The sequence below is a fragment of the Patella vulgata genome, chromosome 2 (genome assembly GCF_932274485.2).
Source record: "Patella vulgata chromosome 2, xgPatVulg1.2, whole genome shotgun sequence".
Taxonomy (NCBI): domain Eukaryota; kingdom Metazoa; phylum Mollusca; class Gastropoda; family Patellidae; genus Patella; species Patella vulgata.
Genome location: NC_065880.2, coordinates 74,823,813 through 74,851,774, shown reverse-complemented (window position 1 = coordinate 74,851,774; position 27,962 = coordinate 74,823,813). Strand labels below are relative to the sequence as shown.

The following is a 27,962-nucleotide window of genomic DNA, read 5'->3' as shown; positions in this document are numbered from 1 at the left end:
AACATCAATAAATATATATATTTTTTCCAGTACCAAATAATTCATGTACATACAGTATCAAGTTCATAATTATACTGTACCATTTAATATATAATGTACATATACAGTACCATTTAATATATATTACATATAATACAGTACCAATTAATATATTACATATAACACAGTACTGATTAATGCATGTACATATACAGTACCAATTAATATATTCATGTAATACATACACAGTACCAACTAATATATAATACACATACAGTACCAATTAATATATACATGTAATACATACACAGTACCAACTAATATATAATACACATACAGTACCAATTAATATATACATGTAATACATGTGTATTACATACACAGTACCAACTAATATATAATACACATACATATACAGTACTAATTAATAAATAAAAAGAACCAATTGTGTAAATAAGCAGTACAAATTAATATATTGTATAAATATAATAATAAATTTGTGTATCATTAAACCATATGCTTTATATTACAACTAAAATAATCTACTATAATTAACAAAAGTTACATTTTTAAAATATATATTTTGAACAAAGAACTGCTACATTAATAATGTAATAATAAAAATACATCTATTTTAGTTTACATAATAAATACAACAATAGAATCACAAGTAGATACAGTAGTGTACAAAGGATTGGTGATGTCAGGGGTCAACTCCTTGATTGTATACCCAAGACTCTGTTATAGGACCCAATTGGCAAACGTCAGCAGATTCCAGTATCGTACATCTCGCCTCGGCTGTATGACGAAGTCCGCCATTGGAACTACTGTCAAGTTCCCGGATTACCAACGGCGTTGCCCATGACAACGCCTTTGAAGAATGTTTTATCATACCATGGACCTTATAATATTATAAGGTCCATGATCATACAAGTATTTCAAAGCCTGAAGCTGTTTTTCTTTCAAGTTTATCCAATTTTCTTTAAACAAGGACAACTTTGCACTGAAATTTCTACACACGCTTCGAACGACCCAATTTTGATAACTTCTTTTTAAAAGCGGCAAGTTTTCCTAATAAGTAAACCAGTGCCGCATCGCAATTGTATAGGCGTAGGAACATATCACTTACCATCATTCAGCCTAGGCTAGATGTAGAGTAACGGAATCTGCCAAGTGCTATAGAGATGTGCGAAAGGAAGACATTTCAAATATGTCAAAACAGATAACATAAAATTTGTATTCAAATTAATTTCACTATTTGATTGGATGCCTTCTGAAATGGGGTAGTGCCTCATCAGTGATTCTGGGTAGGTATAAGTAATCTATATTTATATTTCAACAATAAAGGTGCTGGCTACAGGTGGATATAGGTAATCAATATGTATAATATAAAGTTATAAGTCAAGGTGAAAAATATTCCTACTTGTAGTAAACACCGATCATATGCGGCCGATTCTTAGATGGCTGAAACATTTTTAGAACACAAATGATAATAAATAATAAATGAAATTGTAAAAGTTTTTAAATAGCTGCTAAATACTCATCCAAAATAATAAATCCCATGAGAAAACGGAACAAACACAAAGCAGCAAGGTTCAAATTTTATCACCGTTCAAATCTGATATGAGGAAAATTGTTGCTGCCCATACATGTTCCTACATAAAGAATTCCCTGAAAGTTTCTTTTAAAGTAATGATTTGTCATATGCATTTTTCACTAAAATATCGATTTTCTAATGGCTTAATCAAGACTAAATATGTACTCGGATTGATCTTTTAACATTTAATCAGAATCAATATACTAACACTAGATAACCTCACAACCTTGATTTAATTGGAATTAAAATAGACCTATCACTTCTCTTAGCCCACAACAAAATTGTGGGGGGTGATCAGCATAGATCAATGAAATTTGATTTCAATATATCTTTGTATATACTGAACAGAATTGCACAATTTTTGCACTGATGTTCCTATTAGAGATTTATCTTTCACGATATTGTAGTTTGCAAGGGATTTATATTGTTCCTAAATTAATTTTACTACTGAAAGAAAAATCAACTCTTCTAGATTCATGTTTAAAGAGAAATGAATGATACATTGAATTGTTTGGAAATGACAGACGCATTTTCAAAAAAAAATAAAATTGATGAAGAGGATGTATGAACCTTGCTGCTGAACACAAAAAAAGTTTCAAAAATAAAAGACATCCAAAAATATTTACATTTAAAAAAAATAACATAATATAAATATTGATTTAGAGGAGATATTTACATTGAGGTAGTACAACACATTAACAATTTTACATAAATAAATAGGAATTTAAAATTCTCAAATATACAACTAATCATACAAGAACAATCATATATTTCTCACAAAAACAGAATACACAAATTGAATACAGTGGGAATAATATATGTTGCTCTTCATCAATAGGCAGTGTACATATATTTGTGAATAGTAGTGGGGGTGGAAGGGGGGGATGGAAGATCCAGAGGAAACCCACAAGGTTGGACAGGCGACCCTACTGCTTTTCACATACAAGTGGGGAATCAAAACCACACACTTGACTCAATGACAGACCTTGCGGCCACCCAAATCCTAACAAAGGAGCAGACTGACAAACAACAATCACAAATATATAGATTTGAACTCTGGCCCTATGCAAATGTACAGTACAGCAGAATAATATATCTTGAGCATTAATAATATACAGAACTTCACTCTTATATTTACAAGCAAGATAAGCTAAAATTGTCTGGGTTTTACTCACACTTATATATAATAGATAAGTGATTTACTATATCTACTGAGTGTTATACACTTCATACTTGTGACCAGAATAAAAACATAAGCCAATAAATCGTTTATGGCACTCTTCCCAACTGCTATTCAAGATGTCTGTAATATGTTTGCCAAATGTATTCTTCTCGAAGTTGAAACCTTGTATTCTATAGACAATATTGGCAGATTCATCAGTCTTCATCTTTACGCAGAAAATTATCGTATTACCGGTATGATAAAATTCTATTTAAAAAGACATTATGCAAGAGCTGAATCTATCTATTACAGATCTTTTTTTCCTAGCTTCAAATGTTATATAAATTACTGATATTATTTAGACATTTATTAACATAAAAATCCCATAATCAACTCTAGGTCATCGAATGGCTTAGATATTGAATGGATTAGAACACTCCTGGCGTTTAATAATTTAACGATAAAATGGATAATCAAGACTTTGTTATTGTAGCAATGGTACTTGACAATCACAACTATGATGTCAAAACCTCAAACACTTATAACCTAGCTTAGAATAAATTCCCTTTTCGTTATCTATTTTTGAACTATAATAGCGAGATTGGCCAGCTCTTTATCTAAAGGCTTTTTTATCGACTTGCCAAATCAATTTGAATTTAATGGATAAGTCATGTGACGGTATATTCAATTTCAAAGTGCTTTGGGGAACTTGTTAATGCGCGGATTAGCTGTAAACAATTCTTGTGGCTAGACATAGTTGAAAAAAAAACATGTGATGAAATCGCACCTAGAGGTGATTTTGCAATTTGTGGTAATTGCTTAGAAATTCGGTGTCTATTAATTCGTTGATTAGGGTAATCGATTTCAATTCGGTGGACGGTAAAGATGAAAATTTGATTAAATGCAAATCACTTTGGCTAATCAGTAGACGATTAACGCCTCCTATCTTACATAATGCATCTTTAAATAAAAGTTAGACAATATTGGCAGCTTCATCACTGTTATTTTGTTCACAGAAAATTATCGTAATAAAAATATAATGCAGTTGAATTGATAACCTGATAAGGCTATATATAGGCCCATATAATTTGCAATCAAATATTTTGGCATATCACTTCTACAGTGTAATTAAAACATAAAAGAAATATTAACAAGGACTAAATAAAGAAAGTATTTCAACAGGTCTAAGGCCTGTACACTTTTGTGCCTGTTCATGGAAAAGGTCCAGTTCGGAACCATGTACATGGAAAATGGGCCTTATTTTTCAAGAACAAGTGCATGGGAATGAAGTTGAAATATGGCAGTTGTAGGTTAAATACAAATGGCAATAAAAACACTACATGTACTAGAGAGAGAGAGAGAGAGAGAGAGAGAGAGAGAGAGAGATGGGGTTTAACGTCCACTCGACACAAACTAGGTCATTTCGGGACTAACATATGGTTCTATTTTATTTACATAATTCGCTTGCGCGTAGGGGTCTTTAGCAGTGGGAGGAAACCGGAGGACCCGGAGAAAACCCACGAGGTTGGATAGGCGACCCTACTCCTAGCCACGTACAACAGGGGATTCGAAACCATGCCAGTCGACTCAATGACAGACTTTATGATACAGCGCGCGCACGCTAACCATTTAGCCATCCAACCCCCCCACATGTACTGGAGCATCTTCATATTATCCAATGTGAAAAGTACTAGGGCTAGATACACACTGAACACAAACTCAGGATTTACATATGGTGTATTATCCAATGTGAAAAGTACTAAGGCTAGATACACACTGAACACAAACACAGGATTTACATATGGTGTATTTTTACTTTGATGTATATAGCTAGATAGCAAGAGTCGTGTCATATTGCATTCAGGGCTCTGTAGCAGTAGAAAGAAACTGGAGTAAACCAAGGAAATTGACCGTAATTCGTGTTGAGTACAAACATGGATTCATACTCATGACTTAGCATTTGCATTGAGGACACAAATGGGGTTTAACATCTTACTTATCTGCACAGATCGAGATAATCAAGATGGACATTGAGAATAGGCGGTTTAAAAGTTACATACAGCGATAACCAGAGGTCGGAACTCAAGTCTCGCAACTTGGACTAGAGTCCCACGAGTCACATCAATGACCCGACTGAACTCGGACTCGAGGTCCCACAACTTGTTCCAACTATAATCATCCATTTATCAAGAAACAACTGTACATAATGCATTCATGGATGCCATAGTACTTTTCACAGTGGCTAGATGTCCACATGGTTATAATAAATAATATTTTAATAAAATTTGTATCAATATATTGTAATGCTGTCAAATGTGGCTCAGTTGTCAATGAAGTGTTCTAAGATATCACCATAGTGGATTTTTACGGAACATGCCAGTCCAGTTAGCATCATCAGCTTCTGCTATTCTTTTATTTAAAAAATTTAACTTTCTATCAATATCTTCTAATTCCTGTAATATAAAAATTCATATCATAAGGAAATTAAAGAGTAAAACTGTGCAAATGAAGATGGGTGTACACTATACAGTGTGCTACGAGATAAGTTTTCTTTGGACATCATCTGAATGCGAAGATGGGGCAAATAGACCAGTTAAAAAACCCAACTCTCTTTCTGATTCTGAGAAAGCTTTCTTTGCTTAAATACACAGACTCCAGCTAGCTTTGGACATGTAGAAAATGTATTTTCCTAGCAAAATAATGACATGTGCCTATATGTAATTAACTTTTAACTGCCGAGGTCTACCAGTACATATTGTTAACCTAGCAAGACTGGCTTTATCCTATCATAAAAAAACCTTGGCGATTTTAAACTAGTTCAAATAATAAGCATCTGAATGGCCTATTGATATCATAATTATGTGGTCATAATGACAAAATGTCAAGATGAATGACCTATGCTCTTTAACCAAATTTGATATCTAATGAATGGAGAACATGAAATTTACTAATCTGTGACCTGTCTGCCATCCATGGATTAAACCACTATATCTACACATAGTTTTGTCAAGTTTCTTGCTCAGGGATTATTTCTAATTTTGATTACAATATTACTGGAGGCAGAAGATGATCTTGAGAACAATCAGGGATTATTATATGATATAATATAAAAGTTTATCAATGTCTTCTATATTATCTAGTTTAATGATATGACTCATAGATGTGTGTGTGACTCTTTCCTTGTAATAAACTACAGCTTATCTATAGACAATCTATGAACACTTGACATTGATAATAGAGGCCAGAAAATTATATGTACTATATAGAGAAAGAGGCTCAACACAAACTAGGTCATTTCGGGACTAACATATGGTTCAATTTTATTTCAATAATTCACTGGCGCAGAGGGATCTATAACAGTGGGAGGGGAAACCAGAAAAAAAGTTATGAAGTTGGGCAGGTGAACCTACTCCTTGTCACATACAAGCTTGGGATTGAAACCACGCCACTTGACTCAATGACTGACCTTATGATCTAAAGCGCACATGTTAGACCACTCAACACCCCTACCCCTGTACTGTCAGCTATCAGTCTAGATCTTTAGTCCTCAAAGAGACAATGTCTGTTGTTTGTTTTAGCCTACATGTATTTTCCGTATAATTTCATATAAATTTAAATCAGTGTATGACAATACCACTTGTTAAGTCAGGGGCACGGTATCATAACGGTAAAAAAGGGTAACAATATACCAGTTGAACATATTGGAACTAAGATACAAGTTTTTAAAACAATGAGATCTTTGTAAAACTGATATCTAACTTCCCCAAATCAAGATTGTTTTTTGCTTTAGTCACATGTCCAACCCACCGGCACCCCAGGTTGATAATTTAAACCACTTGATAAAACGACATGTTTATGATGACATTGTAATCTTAATATAAAAATGACCTTGATTCAAATGACTTTCATCTCAATCGTTCATTTTTTTTAATAATCACTTCAAACAAATATTTTTTTCACTGAAAAAACACACCAGGTCATTCAAGGCCTAACATGATACAATTTTATTTTAATTATTCGCTCGCTTCTAGGGGTCTTTTACTTTTTAGCAATGGGAGGGAAGTGAAGGACCCGAAGAAAATTCATGGGGCTGGGGAGACGACGGTACTCCTCGCCAGTCGCCATGTACAAACTTGACATCGAAACCACTATACGAATTAAAGTTAACACGTAACTCGCTTTTTCTCTAAGAGGAATACATCAATCAATTTTTCTTATAAGCTGAAACTGAACTAAACTGACCTGCACAAAGACATTTGAATGTCAAAATGAACTATTTGTAGATATAGAGATTGAAGATAGTTATATTAGGTCCTTGTGTATTGAGTGTGTAACTAGACAAACAAACCTGTGGGCAGACACATTGACGGTACAATATTTACCTTAGATCAGTCATCCTGACATTACACAAACTCCAGGTAAAACAACGCTAAATACACTAAAACATGTAAACGATAAAATACCTTTGCTTCCATGTAAAGTGAACTTTTATAATAAGAGAGAGAAAGAGAGAGAGAGAGGGGGGGGGATAAGGTCCACTTGACACAAATTCAATTCTATTTCAATATATAATGCTTGTAGATTTGGGTCTTTAGCTGTTTGAGGAAACCAGAGGACCCAGAGAAAACCCACGAGGTTGGACAGGCAGCCATACTCCTTGTCAGGTACCAGATATGTAATAAGATATGTACCAGGTACATGTGTATGTCCATTTAACCCTTTCACTGCGTATACCCGGTAGTACCGGGTATTATAAAATGTCGGTAAAATGCGCGTACCGGGTATTACTGTGTACTCAGTAAAGCCCTCGCTAAAATTAGTACCGTAACTGCAAGTGCCATCTATTGTATTTTCTATACACTAAAACATATTTTCACGTGTTTCAAAGCGGCAAACCGTAAAATGGTGGAGTGCATAGTGACAACGTAGACGATGCACTCTTGACGAAGTCGTGAATGACGTCTTGCTGACCAACACGTGGACAATTTCGAGGCGGGTGATACACATAATTCGTTTCCAGTTACTTGAAAATGATAGTAGTCAGGACAGTGATTGGTATTATGAAGTGTGTGATTTATTGCGCGACGTTCTGCCCATGGCTAGCTATGTCTCTCGTGCATGATGAACAAGCCCAATGTGAACACGATAGCCCTGTGTCTGCAGTAGATTCTGACAATAATTCTGATGTTGATAATAATGCTGGCCTGCTGGATCGTAAAAAGACGTAGGCAATTCCTGAGTCCCGAACGTGTCGATCTATTGACTGACTATCTTGAAAATGATATGGGACTTGGGGATGAAAGTGAAAGTGAAAGTAAAAACAAGGTATTGCAATCCGCACGTGGTCATGGCAGCAGGAGACGTGATGCGCGTGTTCGTGACGGCATTGCTCATGGCTGCTATTGATATTTTTGTTCATTTTATATATCTTTATCAAAATCCAGTGAAAAAAACAATATCTTTTAAGTATTTCATGGAGAAAAATTCGTTTTCGTGTTAGCTTTAGTGAGAAATGAGAAATCCAAAATGGCCGCCATGACGTCACGTGACTACATTATTATGCTAATTTCCAAAATTCTATTTTTTCCTCTTAGCCCAACCTCATGCCCACCCCAACAGACAAAAAGATTTTTCATAAAAGCTTCCATAAGTACTGCTTGGCGTTCAGTTCCAACCTCCCTTTTTTCCTCAAAAAAGGGTCTAGCACAGGCAGTGGATTTACGTCTAGCATTGAAAGGGTTAAACAGAGGAAATAATAACGTATGTACATGAACATTTTGGAATGAAATCTGTGAAAAAGATAAGCTCAGTGGAAATAATATGTAGGGATGGGGTTTAACATCCACACAACACAAACTAAGTCATTTCGGGGCTAACATACAGTTCAATTTTATATAAATATAATGCTTGAATTGTAGGGGTTTTCAGCAGTGGGGGCAAACTGGAAGACCTGGAGAAACCCATAAGATTCTTGGTTAGGGGTTCCTACTCTCTGTCACATACAATCTTATGATCGAAAGCACGCCACTTGACTCAATGACAGACCTTATGCCCCTCACCCCTCCAACTATACATTAATTTGGTATTATTCACAATTTCAATACTTTTCATATGTATCCTACACCAAGATGTTTATTTTAAAGTAACGAGATCTAATATCAACAAAATCAAACAGTCAACGAACAGAATAAATTACTGGATGTTTTGATGGTAAATATAACACACTTCAGTGTCCAAGTCGTATATAATCTAAAAAAAGATAAGTTGCCAGACAACTAAATATGCATTAAAGATGCATTATCTGACTGTTGCAGTTCTTTCTTTTGGCTTCAAATGTTATATAAATTATCATTTTGACATTTACTCACATGAAGAGTCCAAAATTAACTCTCTAGACTACCGGATGGCCTAAATTTAAATGAATTTGAACACTCGTGAGATAACAAAATTAACGATAATAAACAATCTACACCTCATTTTCAAACAGTCATAAATTTGCCCACAATAAAGTAATTTAAATGAAATTTTCCATATATTCAATTTTCATTGTCTATTTTTGAACTATTATAGCTAAAACGGCCAGCTTTATATCTAAATCTTACATAAAGCTTCTTTAACTCTGAGATGTCTATCTAATTTGTCGCAATTGTGATTGTCTCCCTCTTGTCTTAACAATAAACACTGCATTTAAATTTCAAGTTAAGTGGATATTAACTTTAGTCTCTAGAGTGATCAAGGGAAATAAATCTGAAAGGAAAGTAGTTGCATAGGTTTCCTTGTATCATAAATATAAACATCGCATTTAAATTTCCAAGTCATCTGAATATAAATTTAGCCTTTAGAGTGATCAAGGGCAATAACTTGGAAAGAAATATTAAATCGGTTGTATCATGAATATCAACATCAACTAATTCAAATAAACACTGCATTTAAATTTCAAGTTAAGTGGATATTAACTTTAGTCTCTAGAGTGATCAAGGGCAATAAATCTGAAAGGAAAGTAGTTGCATAGGTTTCCTTGTATCATAAATATAAACATCGCATGAATATAAATTTAGCATCTAGAGTGATCAAGGGCAATAACTTGGAAAGAAATATTAAATCAGTTGTATCAACTAATTCAAATGACCACTTTAGCATCTACAAATTTTTAAAAAATCCAATAATAACTTAAGCCTCAACAGCATCCACCTTGAATGGCGGTCTTACCAACGGGCAGGGGTGATGAAAACATACAAACACAATTCAATGTAAACCTTTCAAAACAATCAGTTAAGCTCGGATGAAGGATTTTGCTTACATCAAATAATAATACTCAAATTTTCCAATCAAATAATAAACCAGCATAAAAGGGGACTTCAAAATCGTCTATCCGACAATCTCCCAATGTCAATCTCTCTTTTGTTCACATAAGTTACCTAATGCTGACATGCATTTTTATGAAGATAATAATACATAGAGACCATGGAGTTGTCTATTATTCTACCATATATTGTCATCACTGTGCTAAGTAACGCTAGATTCTACAATATATCTTCACTCTAACCCCTTCTATATCTTATACAATACATCATATACTGACAGATCAGAACATAAATACGTTAAGATATATAGTTCAAACATAATAATAATAATAATTAATGAAATAGATTTCGAAGATAAGAAATTATAACACTGTTGATGACTTTCAATAAAAAATAAAGGTGAAGTAAACCTTGAGATATAGAAGTTAAGTTGACAGTTCTATATCTAGACTCAAGTCATAAATACATAGTATGATTCATACAACAAGCAGGGCACTTAAAAATATAATCTGTTTCACAGCGCTAATTTAAAAGCTTTCTTTTGACTCTGTGCAACATGACTGACCTTAAGTTCACGTGCAGTATAGGTTATGTGTGGCGTCACATTATAGGGTGTCGATAATACATGCATTGTTATACAAATTGGTCTGAGAAGAATTGAAACCCTATACTGATTTTAAGCCTTCGCGAACTATTTTAGGTCTTCATTTACACCAGAAAGGAAATATTTTTTATCCAGATAACGCTTTTATTTTTTTTTTAATAATTTAAAAAATTGTTTTGGAATTTAATTTGCAGAAAAAAAAAAAATTTTGAGAGATAAATTACCACCCCTCTCGGTGATAGTAGCAGCCAAGTGAATATTTAAAGATGCATTATGTAAGATCTAAATCTATCTATTGCAGGTCTTTTTTCTGGCTTCAACTGTTATATAAATTATAATTTAAGACATTTATTCACATGCCTAACTCTCTAGATTATAGGATGGCTATAAGATATTGAATGAACTAGACAATGACTGCCATATCTTTGTTTAAAGTTATATGGATGCCACTCACGGTTAACCTTCACAATAAAGAGAATTGCACAATGTCTGTCATATCTTCGTTTAACTTTAATAACAACCACACTCACGGAGATTACAGATTGAAGGACTGATTGTAGCAGTGGTATTTGACATTCAAGACTACTTGGGCTATTTCTCGTCAAAACTTCAAACATTCATAACTTCACTCAGAATAAAATAATTTAACTAAAATTTTCAATATATTCATTTTTCATTATCTATATTGAATTATTATAATAGCAAGAATGGCAAGCCCTGTATCTAAATCCTACATAAGGCATCTTTAAAAACAAAAAATTACGCTTAGTTTGCACAATAAACTGTTATTGACAAACTCTTTTGATTTTTTTTTTTTTTTGTGGGGGGTGGGGGGTAGGGGGGGGGGGGGGGTAGAGTGATTTGGTTTAGTCAATTTCTAATGCATTATAAAAATCAAATTCATTAAATTAGTGTAGAAACTGGCAAGAGAAATTTATTTTTTTGCAACTGAACAGTGACCCACATCAAAATTTATACTACCGTTACATGATTTGAGAGTATGTGAAAGGTTAGAAAATGCTAATGAACTCTTTCAAACAATTTAGTTAATTTAATTTTTTGGGACTAGGCTCAAATCCAATGAACAGAATAACTAAAGACTTTTTTTATCATCCAAATCCCAAAACGAAAGCATTTCAATATTACTGATGAAATCAGAGAAATAATAAAGAAAGGAAAGGGGAAGTAACTCTTGTCCATGGCAATGTAAGTCTGTTTCTCAATATTTTTGTCTGAAATTATGATGTACTATGTGTTTACATGTGCAAAATAAGGGAGGTGAAATTAAACTCTTGTAATGCACTGACAATTTTCAAATGGTGGATTATTGGGACCAGACAAGACAGAAAGACATTCTGCTATGACAGAAAAAGAGAATATGGCCTACAATGAACTTTGGCAAGAAGTAAGGCCTTTCATATTCAACCCAATGCAGATCCTCTATTGAACATTTCAGAGTTAAATTCTCTAAATTCCATGTAATACACCAATTCTGTAATTTCAGTTTGTTCTGGATGCAAAATCAAGCATCTCCTTTCATAACTGCATCTCAAAACATTCATTGATATAACTGATAGAATTTTCCACGATTCATAAACTATGCTTATAGCTGCCAATCGATCTCGTCTATGATAATTCAATATCTTAACCATGCAAGATCATAGAATGGTACTATGGACCAGCATCCATCTTGGAATTGTAACATCATATCAAACCTCGAAGTCGGTCAATCAATGTGCAATTGTTTAAGGAATCCAAGGAACATATTGATTGTACTTGAATTCGAGGAGCCTTAGGCTTTTTTCGAGGTATGTTGTCCACAAGAAGAACAACAAGAACCAGATGAGTATTGCTTGTAGCCCAGCTCTTGGTCCAAAAATATCCTTAAAAAATTAAGCTCAGAATAAATTACTTACTGCATGTACTTTTTCATCTCTTTTGGACTGTAATTGTGGACAAGAACTTTCTAATTTCTCAATCTGTAAATAAAGTAACAAATACAATAAACCAAATTACAATCATTTAGAGGTGCTCTTTGACTAGAGGTATCTAATATTGCCCCAACCCCTACCACAAAAAATAAAGATATAGATTGCATATATTTTTTTATTCGTGTAGTATAACAATAACAATACATCTAGTTGTGAATTCAAAGTAGTCGCGTATACATGTTTGTTTAGTAATACTGGATCTCTGGCCCCCCAATATTTCTTTTACTTTCATCATACTGAATCATAGCGTTTCAAAATGCCGTGAATTTGAGTATTCCCCACCCCAACTATTTTAGCGATTACGCGACCACTTAATAAAATCTCGGTGCTTTTTGTGCTGACATAAATTAATTACGCTTGGGTGCATTGGAAGCGAACATCAATACTTGCATCGATAAATTTGACCGTCGCTGAATCTTGCGCCGAACGAAAATTCTTTACTCAAATCTCGAACATAACTTCTGTAAACTTGTCATTTTGTAGCAACCTTCGATACAACTGTCTACCATTGTAATGTATTCGATAATATTTATCCATTTTTGTGAAGAAAATCGATGAATTAATTTTATTTTATCAAAAAAACACATGAACAAAAAAACATCGCTGATTTTATCACTGATTTACAGGGGATGTAACTCTGTATGTAATATTATAGGGGGCGCTAAAACGTCTGTTTAATAAAAAAAAGTGGCAATGGAAAAGAGATACTAGATGATCGTGACAAAACTTTCATTTTATTCACTCAGTATCAAATAATGTGTCGTTACACGTGAAAACAATGACCAGGTAAGTTGTTTTAATAAAACAAAAGATTAATAAACAGATAATCCCGGGTTGATTGTTATTTTTACATTTCTTTTTACCTGATCAGTGGGGGTCCAGTTAATTAACTACTACTCATGGGATTAGCGGGAGTGTTAAAAAGAAAGAACGACAAGATGCTGTCATTCAACAATGGCCGTTGAATTTATTAGTAAGATAGTGACCGCTGACCGCGTTAGAGGAGTGCCTGTTAAAACAGTAGAATTTTTACGGGGGGAATTAATCGTGATACCCGTTGCACGCGTTGAACAGGTGCGTGTTTAGTAGAGGTTAAATTACTTAAAAATCACTCGGGGGGGATTTTTTGGTGCTCGTTGAAGCAAGTGTTCGCTGATTAGGAGTGCACGCCGGAGCAAGTTCTACTGTACTTTTAAATATATTTAGCAAATAAAATGAAATTGGGTTTAACGTCCCACTTTTCTGCTCCATCTGAGCTAATGCAGGTTGGCATATGCCATGTAGCATGCTAATGGAGGGACATTTTGCCTGGACAGCAGTATTATATTCAACTCTTACATCGAATTCCAACTATCAAAAGTTCTATAGCATGCATGCCAACAAACCATAGAACATACAAAACAAATGTACTTACTCTAGTAATGATATCAACTAATTTTAACTTCATTGTTTCATTATAACTTTCTAACTTTACAGATCGTGATAATGGTGCAACTAGAAAAATGAAGAAAAAACACATCAATTTAAACTAAAAAAAAAATACTCAATTCAAAACTGAAAAGTCTTTTAGTTTTACTATTTACCTTTAATGTCCACTCGAAACAAACTAAGTCCTTTTGGTACAAATGTATTTCAATAATTCACTCACGCATAGGGGTCTTTAACTAACTCCTTTTGGGACTGTCATATGGCCCAATTGTATTTCAATAATTCCCTCACGCATAGGGGTCTTTAGCAGTTGGAGTTAACCCTTGGGCAAGCACGCCTATTACTTGTCCCATACAATGGGGTCATTTCCTGACTTATATATGATAAATCTTTATTTAATAGAGAGAGAGAGAAATGGGGTTTAACGTCCACTTGACACAAACTAGGTCATTTCGGGACTAACATATGATTCAATTTTATTTCAATAATTTGCTTGCACATAGGGGTCTTTAGAAGTGGGAGGAAACTGTAGGACCCAGGGAAAACCCATGAGGTTGGACAGGCGACCCTACTCCTTGTCAAACGGAGAATCGAAACCCTGTCAGTTGACTCAATGACAGACCTCATGATACAGCGCACACGTGCTAACCATTCGGCCATCAAACCCCCCTTTATTTTATAACATCTCCTGAGCATAGAGGTCATTGGCAGAAGGGGAAAACCAGAGAAAACTAATGAATTTTGGTAGGCGAACATACACCTTGTCACATACAAGCCTGGGACCCAAACTACATCACTCGACACCCCAAAGATTTGTGACCAAACTGAAAGTAAGATTCATCCTTATTAATTTTGGCCAGTGTGTGATCTAGAAATAAATAAGCAGCCAACTTACTGTTTTGATGTCTTCTAACTATTTCTAATTTATAAGGACTGGAAAAAAGAAAAGTATAAATCAGTCAATTAGTCCAATATCAAGTGAATTATACAAAATATGGTACTAGATCAAAAAGATTATTTGTTTATTCCATGAATGTTGTAATGATCATTATTTAAATAAAGACTCAGTTTATATGTAAAATAGATCAATGTAGCATATTTATTTCTGATTGCCGTATACAATATGGGTGAAAAATGATTCTTGGTATAACAGGAACAGAACTGGTAATGTAGAAATGTTTAAAACAACATTAAATGAAATGGGGTTTAGTGTCCTATTTTTTTGCACCAATCTGGATAATGAAGATGGGTGTATGCCATGCAATATGCTATGAGGGACATTTTGTCCACACGGCAGAGCTACAAGCTGAACTCATTTCGTATTCCAAATGCCAAGGTGTACACAGGACCTCTCTGTTTTATGTCCCATCCACACAGGAAAATCCTGAGGCACTTTTTTGGCCAACACCGGGATCGAACACAGGACCTCTAGGTTAGCGAGCCATCGTCATACTCACTGAGCCACCGTGACTCCCTAATGTCTTATGCCCCTTAAATGATTCAGCTAAAGATACTGCTTTTGACAACTTTTTTTTCTAATTTCTAAACTGAAATCCTATTCAAAATGGAATATGAAGCATACAGCACAATGTAGAGAAAATGATAAATAATTACAATATACAGGCATAAACTTACTTTTCTTGTGAATTAGATTCCAGTCTTTTGTTTATTGGTATTAACGATCCCCTCTCATTTCTCACCTACAAAACAAACACACAAAATATTATTAATGGTATTAGATAAACAATAAGACAAGATGCAGGGGTGGGGAACACTTACTAGAGTAGCACAGGTTGGACAAGCTTGTAGATCTATGTAGCTGCTGGATCAAGATACAGGGACAGGGGAACAGTAACGCTCCCTTAAAAGAGTAGCAGAGGCTGGACAGGCTGGTAATCTAATGATGCAGGCAGAGAGAGTAGACAAGAACAGATAATTTAAAAATGCCCGCGCAACAGTAAGACAAAACAGATTTTAAGTTCAATATTGAGGTGTGTTTTTTCATAACGTTTCGGGTTATGGATAAACTTAAAATCTCTTTCATACTACTGTTGAACAAGGATTTTTTAATTATCATAAACAATAAAATAGTAGTTGTCAGTTTATACCCATACCTTTCATATCTAGTATAAATATATGGGAGCAGCAGTGGCTCAGTGATTAAGGTGCTGACTTGCTAACCTGGTTTTCCTGATTTCGATCGCAGTGTTGGCCGAGTGCAGTACGGAGGGCAGAAAAGTAGGACATTAAACTTAATTTCAATTCATTTCAGTTCTCTGCTGTCATTATTAAAGAACCTTTCTGATTTATCTACCCCCAAATGGAGTTATGTCCCTTGAATTAGTTAATTTACAGGAAGGAGTTTACAGCAGATCAGAATTGGAATAGTATATCTGACTATTTTATCCTAGTGCCTAGAATTATATATATTCAAACCAAAAGTGAACAACTACAATATTTGTATATATAACGATAAACTAAGAAATATAAACCCGGGTAAAGTAGTTGGCGTAGTGAACAGTTATGAAATAGTCTACATTCCACAAAGAAAGTCTATTCTACATTCTATATTTATCAAAGCAATATCAAGATGAAATTTACATTTCAACTAATTCATTATTTATATTTTATTAGTTAGAATAACATAATTCACACTGAAAGAAGACATAATGATATTGTTTATTTATAGTATTCTACATAATAAGTTGTTGTTCTGCTTGAATGATCACATTGCAATATAGTGCAGGAAAGACTTGACTCCTTGAGGTCTAAGACTTAACAGTAAGTATAGTCATTAGTCTTGATATATACTGAGAGGGTTTAATGTCCACTCAACACAAACTGTGTCAATTCGGGACTAACATTGTACAATTTTATTTTAATAATTTGCTTGCCCGTAGGATAGGGTCTTTAGCAGTTGGAGGAAACAGGAGAAAACCCAAGAAGTTAGGGCTACCAATATTTATAGAGTATTTTATTGAGCAATGTGAATGAAGCCATTAATTTCAAACTAGCAGCCAATCATGGTGATATATAGACAATAATTTTCAATTTAAAATGGTTTAATAAGAAGTAATACCTCTTTAACTTAACAGTGTGACTACAGTACTGAGTTTAGACTTATTGGGTCCCCTGCTGGTCATTTTTAGGCAAAATACCAAGATTTAACAAAGATATTTATTTTGTATTTTATATTAATCATGTACAATTCATTGTTATGATCCATGGTCCTCTTGAATTCGTTTATTATTGGTATTATTTACATTTTTAGTTGTCAGTTATTTGATTGCTTATATCCTCTGACAAAGACATCAAAAACGAAATGAAATGGGGTTTAACGTCCTACTGTTCTGTCCGACTGGGCTAATGATGACGGGATATCACAAACATCCTGTCAAAGTCATCAGGGGCGTAGTGAGTGGCTAAGTGAATAAGACGCTAGCTCGATAGCCTGGATTTCTTGGGGTCGCTCCCGATGATGGCGGAGAAAGTTCCTCAGGATTTTCCGGTGCAGTTTCTCCGTTTCAGTGGGGCAGGACAGAGGACCTGGCAAGAACAATGGTTTAGTCATTCGAATGGGACAAAAAACTGATGTTCTGGTTCACATTGGCTTGCATGTAAAAGAACTCTTTGACAGTTGGAATTTGATAAGAGTAGATAGTTGCGCCGCTGTCTAGGCAAAATGTCCCCCCAGCACACTGTATAGAGTATGCCCATCTTCATTAGCACAGTCGGTGCCAAACAGAAGGACGACTGAGAATACAACCCACCTTAATAATCAAGCCCTGATCATCTAAACCTAAATCACTTCTTATTTTCTGTCTTATTTCTTCACCTATGTCATCTTCATTCACTTCAATATTCTTTACTTCTGTTTTTTTAGGACTATTACCAGCATCTACAAAAAAATTAAAATATATTTAGGCCAAATCAAATTAATTTTGAGTTCTCCAGGACTTGATACATAAATGGCCACTCAAGTTTCACAAACAATGTGTTACATTGCTTAAAATTTCAAATCTTCAATATTTCGAACTATTTAAAGGCTTTTGAATAGAGCAACTAAGTACTTTTTGTTGTCAAATTAGTTTTTTCCCCAAACAAATAGGAAGTAAAAATTTTAATAGGTAATAGAGAAGAACAAAACTTCAAACTAGTATGGCCTTATTAAAGACCTTTTCAGTCCTGGAAATCAAATCACTTCTGACTGCTGATTACGTAGTGATGCACAGCATGAAAGACTCAGCGGACAGGGGTCGACAAAACTCAAAGTCACACATTTCAATGTTAAAACTATGGGTTTTTTTTAGTGCATAGAAGTTGTTTTGTCTGGTGGATATTGGGATTTAATCTTACATGCCTATATTCAAAACTTAAGTTGACTCGAAATAACATTGCATCAAAGGCGTCTACTAATTTTTGGCTGAGGCAAATGTAAAAATATATCAGCATTTATCCCAAGTATACCCGGAGTATCGAGGTTAATTGACAGGATTGCATATTCACTGGCGATTTTTTTTGAGAAATATCAGATCACAATACTACTTAAAGGAGCTAAATCGCTAATATTTTGGGCCTAGAAATTGATACAAATTGGTCGTAACGCATAGAATAATGTAATAGGAATATATATAAACTGATTTACATTCAATCGTTTCCATTTTTACTCTAATTTAAAATCAGTTACGTTCGGCGAAATATGTCAGAAGTCTCAATCGAATGAAAATTACTAGCGTCTGGTTATTCTAGTCTACATTGTATTTATTGCGCATACTCTCCCGATATGAATATGCCGTCACCGTTTGACATGACTTTTTGAATGTCTAGCCTCGTTCTTAGAGTCCCTTGTTAGAATGGGCCTGAAACGCATTATGGTACACGCAAGGCTCTACACAGCATTTTGAACTTACTTGTGCAAACATAAGTAAATTTTCAAAACCACTAGCCAAACAAAATTTTCAGTTGCCAAGTCTGAAGATTAGCTAAATTATATTGTGAACATACATAACACTTCAACTTGTCGTCCTATAATAATAATAAAAGATGTTTTAAACATTTTTTTCCGACTGGGACTCACTGCGAGACGAAGACGGCAAAGCTTGTAATTTTGCTTGTTTGGGTTGTGTAGCGTCAGTAGCATGACTATCATCATTTTTCCCCAACTGAGACTCACTGCGAGACGAAGTTACTTTACTAGTAAAGTAAGACGATATAGGTTTGATTCGTCTGCTGGCCATGCTGTCAGCTGTCTCGTAAACTTCCGATAAATACAGCGCAAGCGCAATGAGGATTTCCTCGCAGAGGACAATGAGATTGACCCAATTTCAAACCAGGAAAGAAACAAGAGTGACAGTTGACCGGGATCATTGCTGATTACGTTATCTTTACAGAGAAAAGTTCAGATAGCTATAGTGTTAATTGGGGACTTTAAGATATATGTTCACTCGCCAGAAACCTAGCATTTATAAATATCTGGTCGCCATTGTCGAAATTCACTCGCAAATGCGAGTGTTTCAGTCGCATTGTAGAGCCTTGGGTACACGATTCGTGTACCAATGGTAAAATGTTTATTTTGTCTTAAATATTGGATATCAGAAGCCCATCTTTTTCCGGTAAGATCACAACATCAATGTTGTTTTAAATTGACAAATAATTCGTGTTTTCAATGTCGCAGATTTTGGATATTGATATTGAGTTAGAGACTTAGCTACTTTACATATGTTTTTGTGCGCAGAAATATGCACGAATAAAATATCAACCGAAGCAATATGAATGTCAATCTTTTGGTTTTGAGCATGGGCGTGGATTATGGGGGGGACAGGGGGGGGACAAATAGGTCTCTGTCCCCTCCCTGATTTTGATTGCAAGGACAGATCATTTTGAGGTTGATATCCACATGAATGTCCAGGTCTGAGGGCTATCTAACCACTGCCTTGGGTCTCGCCACAGTTACAAATCTTCACAATATCATATTACCCCTAGTTACAACTTTCATCGAAATAACACTGATACAGTAAACTGTTCGTAATTATTATTTTGGTTTGGTAATCATGAAATGTTCCAGGTTCCATCCGTCCCCCACAAAAGTTGGTACTATTTCAGTAACGTACCTCTACCAGTTCCCATGATCGTAGAGACTTGAAATTTTCAGGGGGTATTCACATGGCCTAGCCATGACCTCACACCAAATTTCAGCCGAATCTGGCTATAACTTTTTATTTTACCGCAGTTTAGCTTATAACGAGAGAAAGTTTATCAGATTTTGACGCCAGAAAAAAAAAGGCAAAAGGCATGCTTACTGTGTAGAAACATAATCAGGGGAAACTGGAAGAAAGAACGTTACCCTGCTGAGACAGAACAGGTGTACAAGGAATCTAGTAAACTGAATAAAAAAATTGGCTCAAAGAAATAACCTGTTTGATATAATCTGTGGATTTCAAACCAAATTGCTTTAGTTTCTGACATTTTTTTGACAGCCGGAAGTTTAGAAGGTTATGGGGTCAAGCTGATTCAGGGGAAACAACTCTGCACCGCAGGATTTGGATACAGACCACAGTAATTTCTACAATTATACAATTTCTTTTCTCTGCTCTTTATATTTGTATCGTTCACTTGAATATAGCTCTCAAAATAAATATCGTATTTCAGTAGCTGGTTACAGAGGCCTGGGACACACTATATTGATATGCGTCACGTGTTACTTCAGATGTCATCATGTGAACTATAAATAATCACCAATATTGATATACGATAAGATATCAATAATCAAATAATATCATAATCAATTTACTTAGGCTACTGCTTAATCATCAAGAATATAGTCCTTAGTCGGTCCGCCATATGTCCTTGAGCTGGGTTCTTTTCGGTGCAGGGGCGGATTAAGACCCATGGAGGCCCTATATAGGCACTTTAAAGAATTTGGTGCCCGCCCCCCCACCCCATATCGTCAAATGAGGTTTATATATGGCATTATTATTTGAGTCAAAGAAGGTAACACCGATAAAATGATAAAACACAAAAACAACGCAAAACTAATTAAAGTTCCTAACTAATTTTTGGATTCAATATTTTAAATTTGTCATACAACAAATCAGAAATTCTTTTGGTGCACCATGTCCCATGATGCCCTAATATCACCATGTGCTTATTTTGCTTAATAATAATGGTTAATCACGTCCTGCCTGCTTCAATGGCGTGCAGAGGTGGTTGTATGACCTCAAGATTCTAGTACTAAGGAATGGGAAAAGGGAAGTTTGGATTCACTCCTGAAATGGATGCACCCTTAGCCCTGAAATGGAAGCCCGCCCTTTCAGCTGAAATGACCCGTATCCCCGGGCCGTTGTCGGTGAATATATGGTATGTGAAAAAAAAATTCGATAAGCTCCGACTTGTGTGCGGAGATCATTATGGTCCGATAGATCACCATATTGGAAGTAGATATTTCAGCTGACACCTCATGCTAACCACATGAACCAATAACGCGAATTGTTGTGTTAACCCTCTGAAATAGTATTGGTTGATTTATTTTCCGGACGTTTGTCTTATCCACCGGACATTAACTGTGAGGACCACCACTGGAGAAGTATGTGGATATCAAATAAATTGACTGCTATTTGCGTCTCTTATCTTTTCAGTGCATCAAATTTGAAACACATAGATTTGTTGATCCTCTGTAAGATGATAGCGACAAATAACAGACAACAACTTGACGTTCACAGCTCTGGCCTTATTTTGATAAAACAAACTCCAGTCAGATTGATAAGAGTAGAAAGCTATGTGTACTGTGAACACAACAAATGGTAACTTTAACCCAAATGACTACTGATGATACAGCATTATTATAATATTAATCACAAGCTTATGTTGAAATCACATGAGGTGAAAATCACGGATAATACTACAATATAAAGATTACAGTTGAGTACTCGGGGTTTTGAGTACATCGCTTGACAATCATGGAGACATTATTAGCTGTTTTGTTCTTATTTTTGGGAACAGCATCTGCCCACATTTGCTTAATTTCTCCACAACAAAGAGGACAGATAGACATTAGCACTGTAAGTATTTTCTTTCATTTGAAGCACTCTGGGACACACCTAGCATTTATCTTTAACAAGCCATGTTTTTAGCATTTTCCAAGAGATTCGTTGGTGGGGTAACCTGTGTTGTTCACCTTGAGTTAAAGTGGTAGCCCTATTATAATCGGATGTCCTTTTGTTGTAGAAACATATGTTCTCCGTGAGTGAATCCTTGTTAGATCTGGAATATTCTTGATACTACTGCTCCTGTAGAGTGGGACATGGGCACCCTGTGGCCACCTTTTAATATCGGAGATAAGAGATGTTTTCAGACATTCATGCCACCAGATCAGTATCGACACCGGAAAATCAATTAATTCCTGAGAAAGGCCAAACTCGAGTTCGACGTCATTTCTAACAGTACCATAAATATTAAAACCCTACACCCAAATACCATTTCTTTGATCTATCCAAGATAGAGATTTCTTTTCAGAAACGCAAGCCTCCAGTTAAATATCGACACCGGACAATCGATTAGTTTCTGATAAAGAAAATGCTCGGGTTCCATATATCGTAAACCCGTTTAGTCATAATATTCCTTCATTTATAGAGTGGTAGCAGGACATGTTTTAAACATGGCTTCCCTTGTGGTGGAGATTCGCCAGCTGCTCCACAATTTATTCTAGAAGCTGGACAACCAGCATTCATCAAATGGCAACAGAACTACAATCATTATGAAGTAGGATTTCCAGGTAAAACTTGATTTTTTTATGGATATGGATAGGATTAAGCTGGGAATATGATTACTGTTTGAATAAAATCTTCTCTCTGAGGTAGGCCTATCCAACCACACCCTTTCCAACCACGTCGACATGAGCTGACTACCAAACTTGCTTTTGATAGACAAGTATTTCTTACCTGTTTATTTTATTGTAAGATTACTAATTATTTTCAGTTAATAATTCTCTAAAAATTGCCATACCTTTTTGTTAAACATATTAAATGAGCCAATAAACATATGTTTAACGAACAACATCGATAAATAAATCATATTCACCATTTTCATGAATACACAATTTGCCATGGGGGTCGTGGTGGATGAGTGAGTAGGTGATGACCGAGATGTCCCGGCTTGGTTCCCCCTTCTCAGTGATGCAGGACGTAGGGTGTGTTAAGGAACAGTGTCCAGTCGTTCGAGCAGGACGAAAACCCGAATTCCCGTGTACACATTTGTGGGCACGTAAAACAACTCTTGAGAGTTGGGATTCGAAACAAGAGTAGACCGCTGCGCTGCTGTCCGGGAAAAGGGACCCTCACTGCACATTGGACGACATATGCTTGTCTTCATTAGCCAAGTCGGTGCAGGAAAGTAGGAGGTTAAACCCAATTCTTTTCATTTCATTTCTACCATTTTAACATGTGACTTAAAACTCTTATTCTTTCTATAGGTTATATGGATATATCTTATGGTCCAGTTAACAGTACACAGGAAAGTCAATGGACAGTATTAGCAGTTGTTTCAGATAAATATGTATTCTCTCAAGACTACCAGGAAAATTATACAGCAATTGTGGTTTGTACCGTAAAAGCTTTTCAAAAATCTGTGGGAGGACGTTAAACTCCATTTCGGGAGCCACGGTGGTTCAGTGAGTAAGACATTGGCTCGTTAACGTGAAGGTCCCGTGTTCGACCCCGGTGTTGGACACCATCAAGATAAAATGGATAATCGAGACTTAGTCTGGTTTGCCCATTAACATTGTTGCTGCGATAATAAACACTCTACGTTACATCTCCCAACACCCATAAATTTGCTCAAAATAAAGTTAAATTAGAATTAACTTTTCAATATACTCATTTGGATTATCAATTTCTTAACCATTATAATAAGAACTGTTAGCCATTTATCTAATTCCTCCATAATGCATCTTTTTTAATCAAAGGGCCAAGGCGATAATTTAATTCGTCTGATTTGGAGTATGAACAAGGTGATAGTTACCTGTCGGATTCGAAACATAGGCAATAAGTACACTTTTACACAACAAATGATACTGGCTTTTGGTGAACTAGACTAAGAATTACATACTTTTCCCAACCTTTGCGATGTCATCATTTTAGTAGCTTTATTTTCCAGACAATACCAAACACTCCATGTGATCACTGTGTACTTAGGGTAAGATACAACGCCCACAAAGCAGGGGAAGATACTTTCTACCAATGTTCGGACGTACATGTTTCATCTAACACAGGACATGCGTCACCCTTAAAGTTTCCACTCACTGATTCAAAAGATAAGGCTCTTCAGGGAGCTGTTCAATTAACTCATCGTAAAAATAATCCTAAAAATGTCAAAGGAGCTGAATCTTTCTATGGTGAAGCATATGATCCCTTCAATCCGTCCAGAATCACCTATGTCCAAATAGATCCCACGACTGGAGAAAAAACGAGCATTAAGAGAATGGACTTTGGTTTGGATGGTGGCAACTCCCAAGCTGGCGATACCAAATATATTGCAGATACCGTTGTTGGTGTAGATCCAGTCGGGAAATCAACTGTTTTTATGTTCCATGGTGCTGGTTCTCTCGATGTTATTCCCAAACAATTACTAGAGATCGGTTTGTCAAACGGAAGTGTCTTGAATACACAACATATCCCAGCCCTAGACGGTACAATGGCTATCAATGGTTTAGCCTACATGTACCCAGAACATTACTTGACATTCAGCCTCCAGGAAGAGTCTACAAAACCAGGTACGTCTTTAATATTAAGTGCAGGAGAACCGCAATACACGAATAAAACAAACCGATAAGACAAACCCGCGGACAATACAAACTACACAGATTTTGCAATCCGGGGGCCAGCCAGGAGTGTCCACTTGGCTGTACAGTCCCGGGCATGTAAAAATACAGGTTTCACTCATATGTCTCCATCGAAGGAGCTGGATGCAAGCTGTTCGACACAACTAGTTGATAAAATGTCTGGTAGCCAATAGGATACACGAGGGTACAATATTGCAACTATTGAACACGAATGTTCTCTCATGTGTTCAGCATAGGTGAGCCCTCCGCCCCACCCCACTTCCAAAATATCCGAACTCCTGAGATATGGTGTTGCGGATGCAATAATGGGCATGTTCAGACTAATTTAACACATTATAGAACGCGACGCTGATTACTAGTACATGTACAGGGAATTCTCTAACATTTACGTACTTGTACATAAACCAGAGATCAATAACCCCTTATTCTGGGGGGTTTATGCATTATTGTTGTATCGAGGTATTGTTTTATTTAATCGTTGGTTCACAATGTACGGAATAACTATACGGACGACATAATATGTGGGTTAAAACAAATTGTGAGTATTACCTGTTTTCTCTAAAGCTTGGATGCCCTTGATTGTCTAAATAATTCATTTTTACCCTAAATACGAGAAGCCGGGAAGGAAAGGATATCAGGAAAGTTTAAAATAATGGAAATTTGAAGATTTTAATTTGAAATTTGCCCGCATTTATTGATACATTCTCTCAAGATAAATACTTACATTTTCTTTTAATAATTCGTTTATACATTTAGGTAACTTTTACTTTGTTGTTGGTATTCTCGACCACACTGGTGGTTGGAAAATGCTGGCTAAAACACCAACAACTGAAAACCTTTACGTCAATTACCAATCTATAGTTTACAACAGAGGCAAACATTTACTTCATATATTGATGGGAAATGAAAACGCTGCCGATGCGTTGAATGCGAGGATATACACATTTAACGTTTCTCCAAGCACAGAGTAAGTAATTCTTTGCTATATCCTTTGTTTATGAATCCAATTTGAAGTCTTTGGACTAGCAAGTGTTCTGGTGTTGATGGGATGTATTTATGTCGATATTACCACCATTTTTTACTGCCAGATCTTTAATATTTGAGCCAAATCAGCTGAAAACATCATTTAATCTCAAGTAAATTTAATATAAGCCATAAATTCAAATATTTCACTGACTAGTGTATAAAATAAGCGTGTTCCGAAAATGTGGAGCCGCGATGGCTCAGTGAATAAGGCGCTGGGGGTTATGGGTACTATCCCGATGTTCGCCGAGAATCCTCAGGATTTTCCGGCGTGGTTACCCTTGTCAGTGCTACAGGACGGAGGACCTGGCAAGGGTCAGTGTCTAGTTGTCCGGATGGGGCAGAAACTGAATTAACGTGTACACACTGATGTGCTCGTAAAAGAACCAATGGCAGTTGGAATTCAAAACAAGAATAGGTCATAGTGCCGCTCTCCGGCCAAAATTTCCGTCACAACACACTGCAAGGCGAATGGGACCACAGTTTTCGTACCATCCGAACGACTAGAGAATGTATCTTTTAAAAGAAGGTATCTGTCTCCCGTGATTCTATTAAATATGTTTTTATTATTATTTCTAGACGATTCCAAGGTTTCCGTGAACTGGATGTTTCGAGTTTTACGTTTATGTCTATCGACGTGTATGAAAAAACTGGTATGTATTTAAAATTCAATAATTTAAAAATAACATATAGAAGTCAATACACAGTAAAATTATTCTACCCGAAATGGCCATTCGGTAAACTGATGCCACTGCAACCTTCGGTGGCCGTTAAAACTGACGTTTGCATCTCCACTTTGGGGAACAAATGCTGCCCAGGCCCGTTGCCAGAATTTTCAGAGGGTCTACCCAGGGTTGTGGAGCGGAGGGGGGGGGGGGCTGTGGTGGAGATTTCCCCGTGCAAGATATTTTTATAAAATCGCTATGGCAATGATTATTTCTGGTGCATATCTGGACCTGAATATACAATGACGGCACAACTTTATGCGAAACACTAGTGTTTTTCAAGTGCAGCACACACCTTTTTAGTGTTTCGATCCCTGGGGTGAGAGTATATGGCTTGGAGATAGGGGCGCCTTCTCAACCTCGTGGGTTTACTCTGGGTACTCCGGTTTCCTCCCACAGGAAAGTCCCCTGCGCTGAACATAGTAAAATAAAACAATCGGTCTAAAATATCACCATCGGTGAAAGCGGTCGTTAAACACTAATAGAAGAAGAACAGATCGAGGGGATGATGGGTGTCTGCCTTCATTAGCCCAGTGGGTGCAAAAACAAAAGCAGGGGGTTAAACCTTTTTCACCAGGTCTATTTACTGTTATATGTGTTTTATTTTATCATCAGGTCAGGTATTAGCTGTATATTTACTGTTATATGTGTTTTATTTTATCATCAGGTCGGGTGCTAGCTGTATATTTACTGTTATATGTGTTTTATTTTATCATTAGGTCGGGTGCTAGCTGTATATTTACTGTTATATGTGTTTTATTTTATCATTAGGTCGGGTGCTAGCTGTATATTTACTGTTATATGTTTTTTATTTTATCATCAGGTCGGGTGCTAGCTGTATGTTTACTATTATATGTGTTTTATTTTATCATCAGGTCAGGTGCTAGCTGTATATTTACTGTTATATGTGTTTTATTTTATTATCAGGTCAGGTACTAGCTATATCACCAGGATTATTTACAGATACATATCCTAGTTATAGTCTGGTTGAGATAAACCCTATAACTGGTAACGTCACTCAAATAATGAAGGTCACTCCTCCAGGTAAAACACGTTGTATACACTTAAATCACTTTTATTTTCCCTAATTCATAAAATTACATTCCCACTTCTGTCACTTTTGTTTTCCCGCGAAACACTGTCTCCCAATAACTCTATGGGGTATTTATTCATAGAAATGACATTCCCATCCATCACAACTGGAGATGTCTCAAGCACCTGGTGATCAATTGTTTTATCAATTCCATTGCACATTTCTATTTTATATATCCATATCTGCAGCTTTGGTGATCTGTCGAATCGAAATCAATAAATA

General features: G+C 35.7%; 2 protein-coding genes across 4 annotated transcripts in view; one reads left to right on the top strand and one right to left on the bottom strand.

The window, feature by feature from the left end:
• Positions 1-20,572, bottom strand: LOC126811423 (uncharacterized). Its single transcript, XM_050537029.2, has 7 exons — positions 20,479-20,572; positions 17,836-17,963; positions 15,701-15,765; positions 14,961-14,998; positions 14,052-14,131; positions 12,563-12,625; positions 1-5,191 (listed from the first exon to the last, which is right to left on the bottom strand). Exons 1-7 carry the CDS (start codon positions 20,528-20,530, stop codon positions 5,087-5,089), a joined length of 531 nt encoding a protein of 176 aa, XP_050392986.2. The 5' UTR covers positions 20,531-20,572; the 3' UTR covers positions 1-5,086.
• LOC126811409 (uncharacterized) overlaps positions 16,753-27,962 on the top strand; it is a 12,199-nt gene continuing 989 nt past the window's right edge. Inside the window, exons 1-8 of one of the 3 annotated variants that reach the window (XM_050537002.2) lie at positions 16,753-16,846; positions 21,700-22,122; positions 22,694-22,835; positions 23,532-23,656; positions 24,215-24,830; positions 25,656-25,866; positions 26,502-26,575; positions 27,575-27,691. In XM_050537002.2, coding sequence (XP_050392959.2) covers positions 22,021-22,122; positions 22,694-22,835; positions 23,532-23,656; positions 24,215-24,830; positions 25,656-25,866; positions 26,502-26,575; positions 27,575-27,691 — 1,387 coding nt within the window. In that variant the 5' untranslated portion in view covers positions 16,753-16,846; positions 21,700-22,020. Of the gene's footprint in view, positions 16,847-20,566; positions 20,621-21,288; positions 22,123-22,693; positions 22,836-23,531; positions 23,657-24,214; positions 24,831-25,655; positions 25,867-26,501; positions 26,576-27,574; positions 27,692-27,962 lie in introns of those variants that run through there. The other 2 variants (XM_050537003.2, XM_056098552.1) reach the window with 2 other exon arrangements.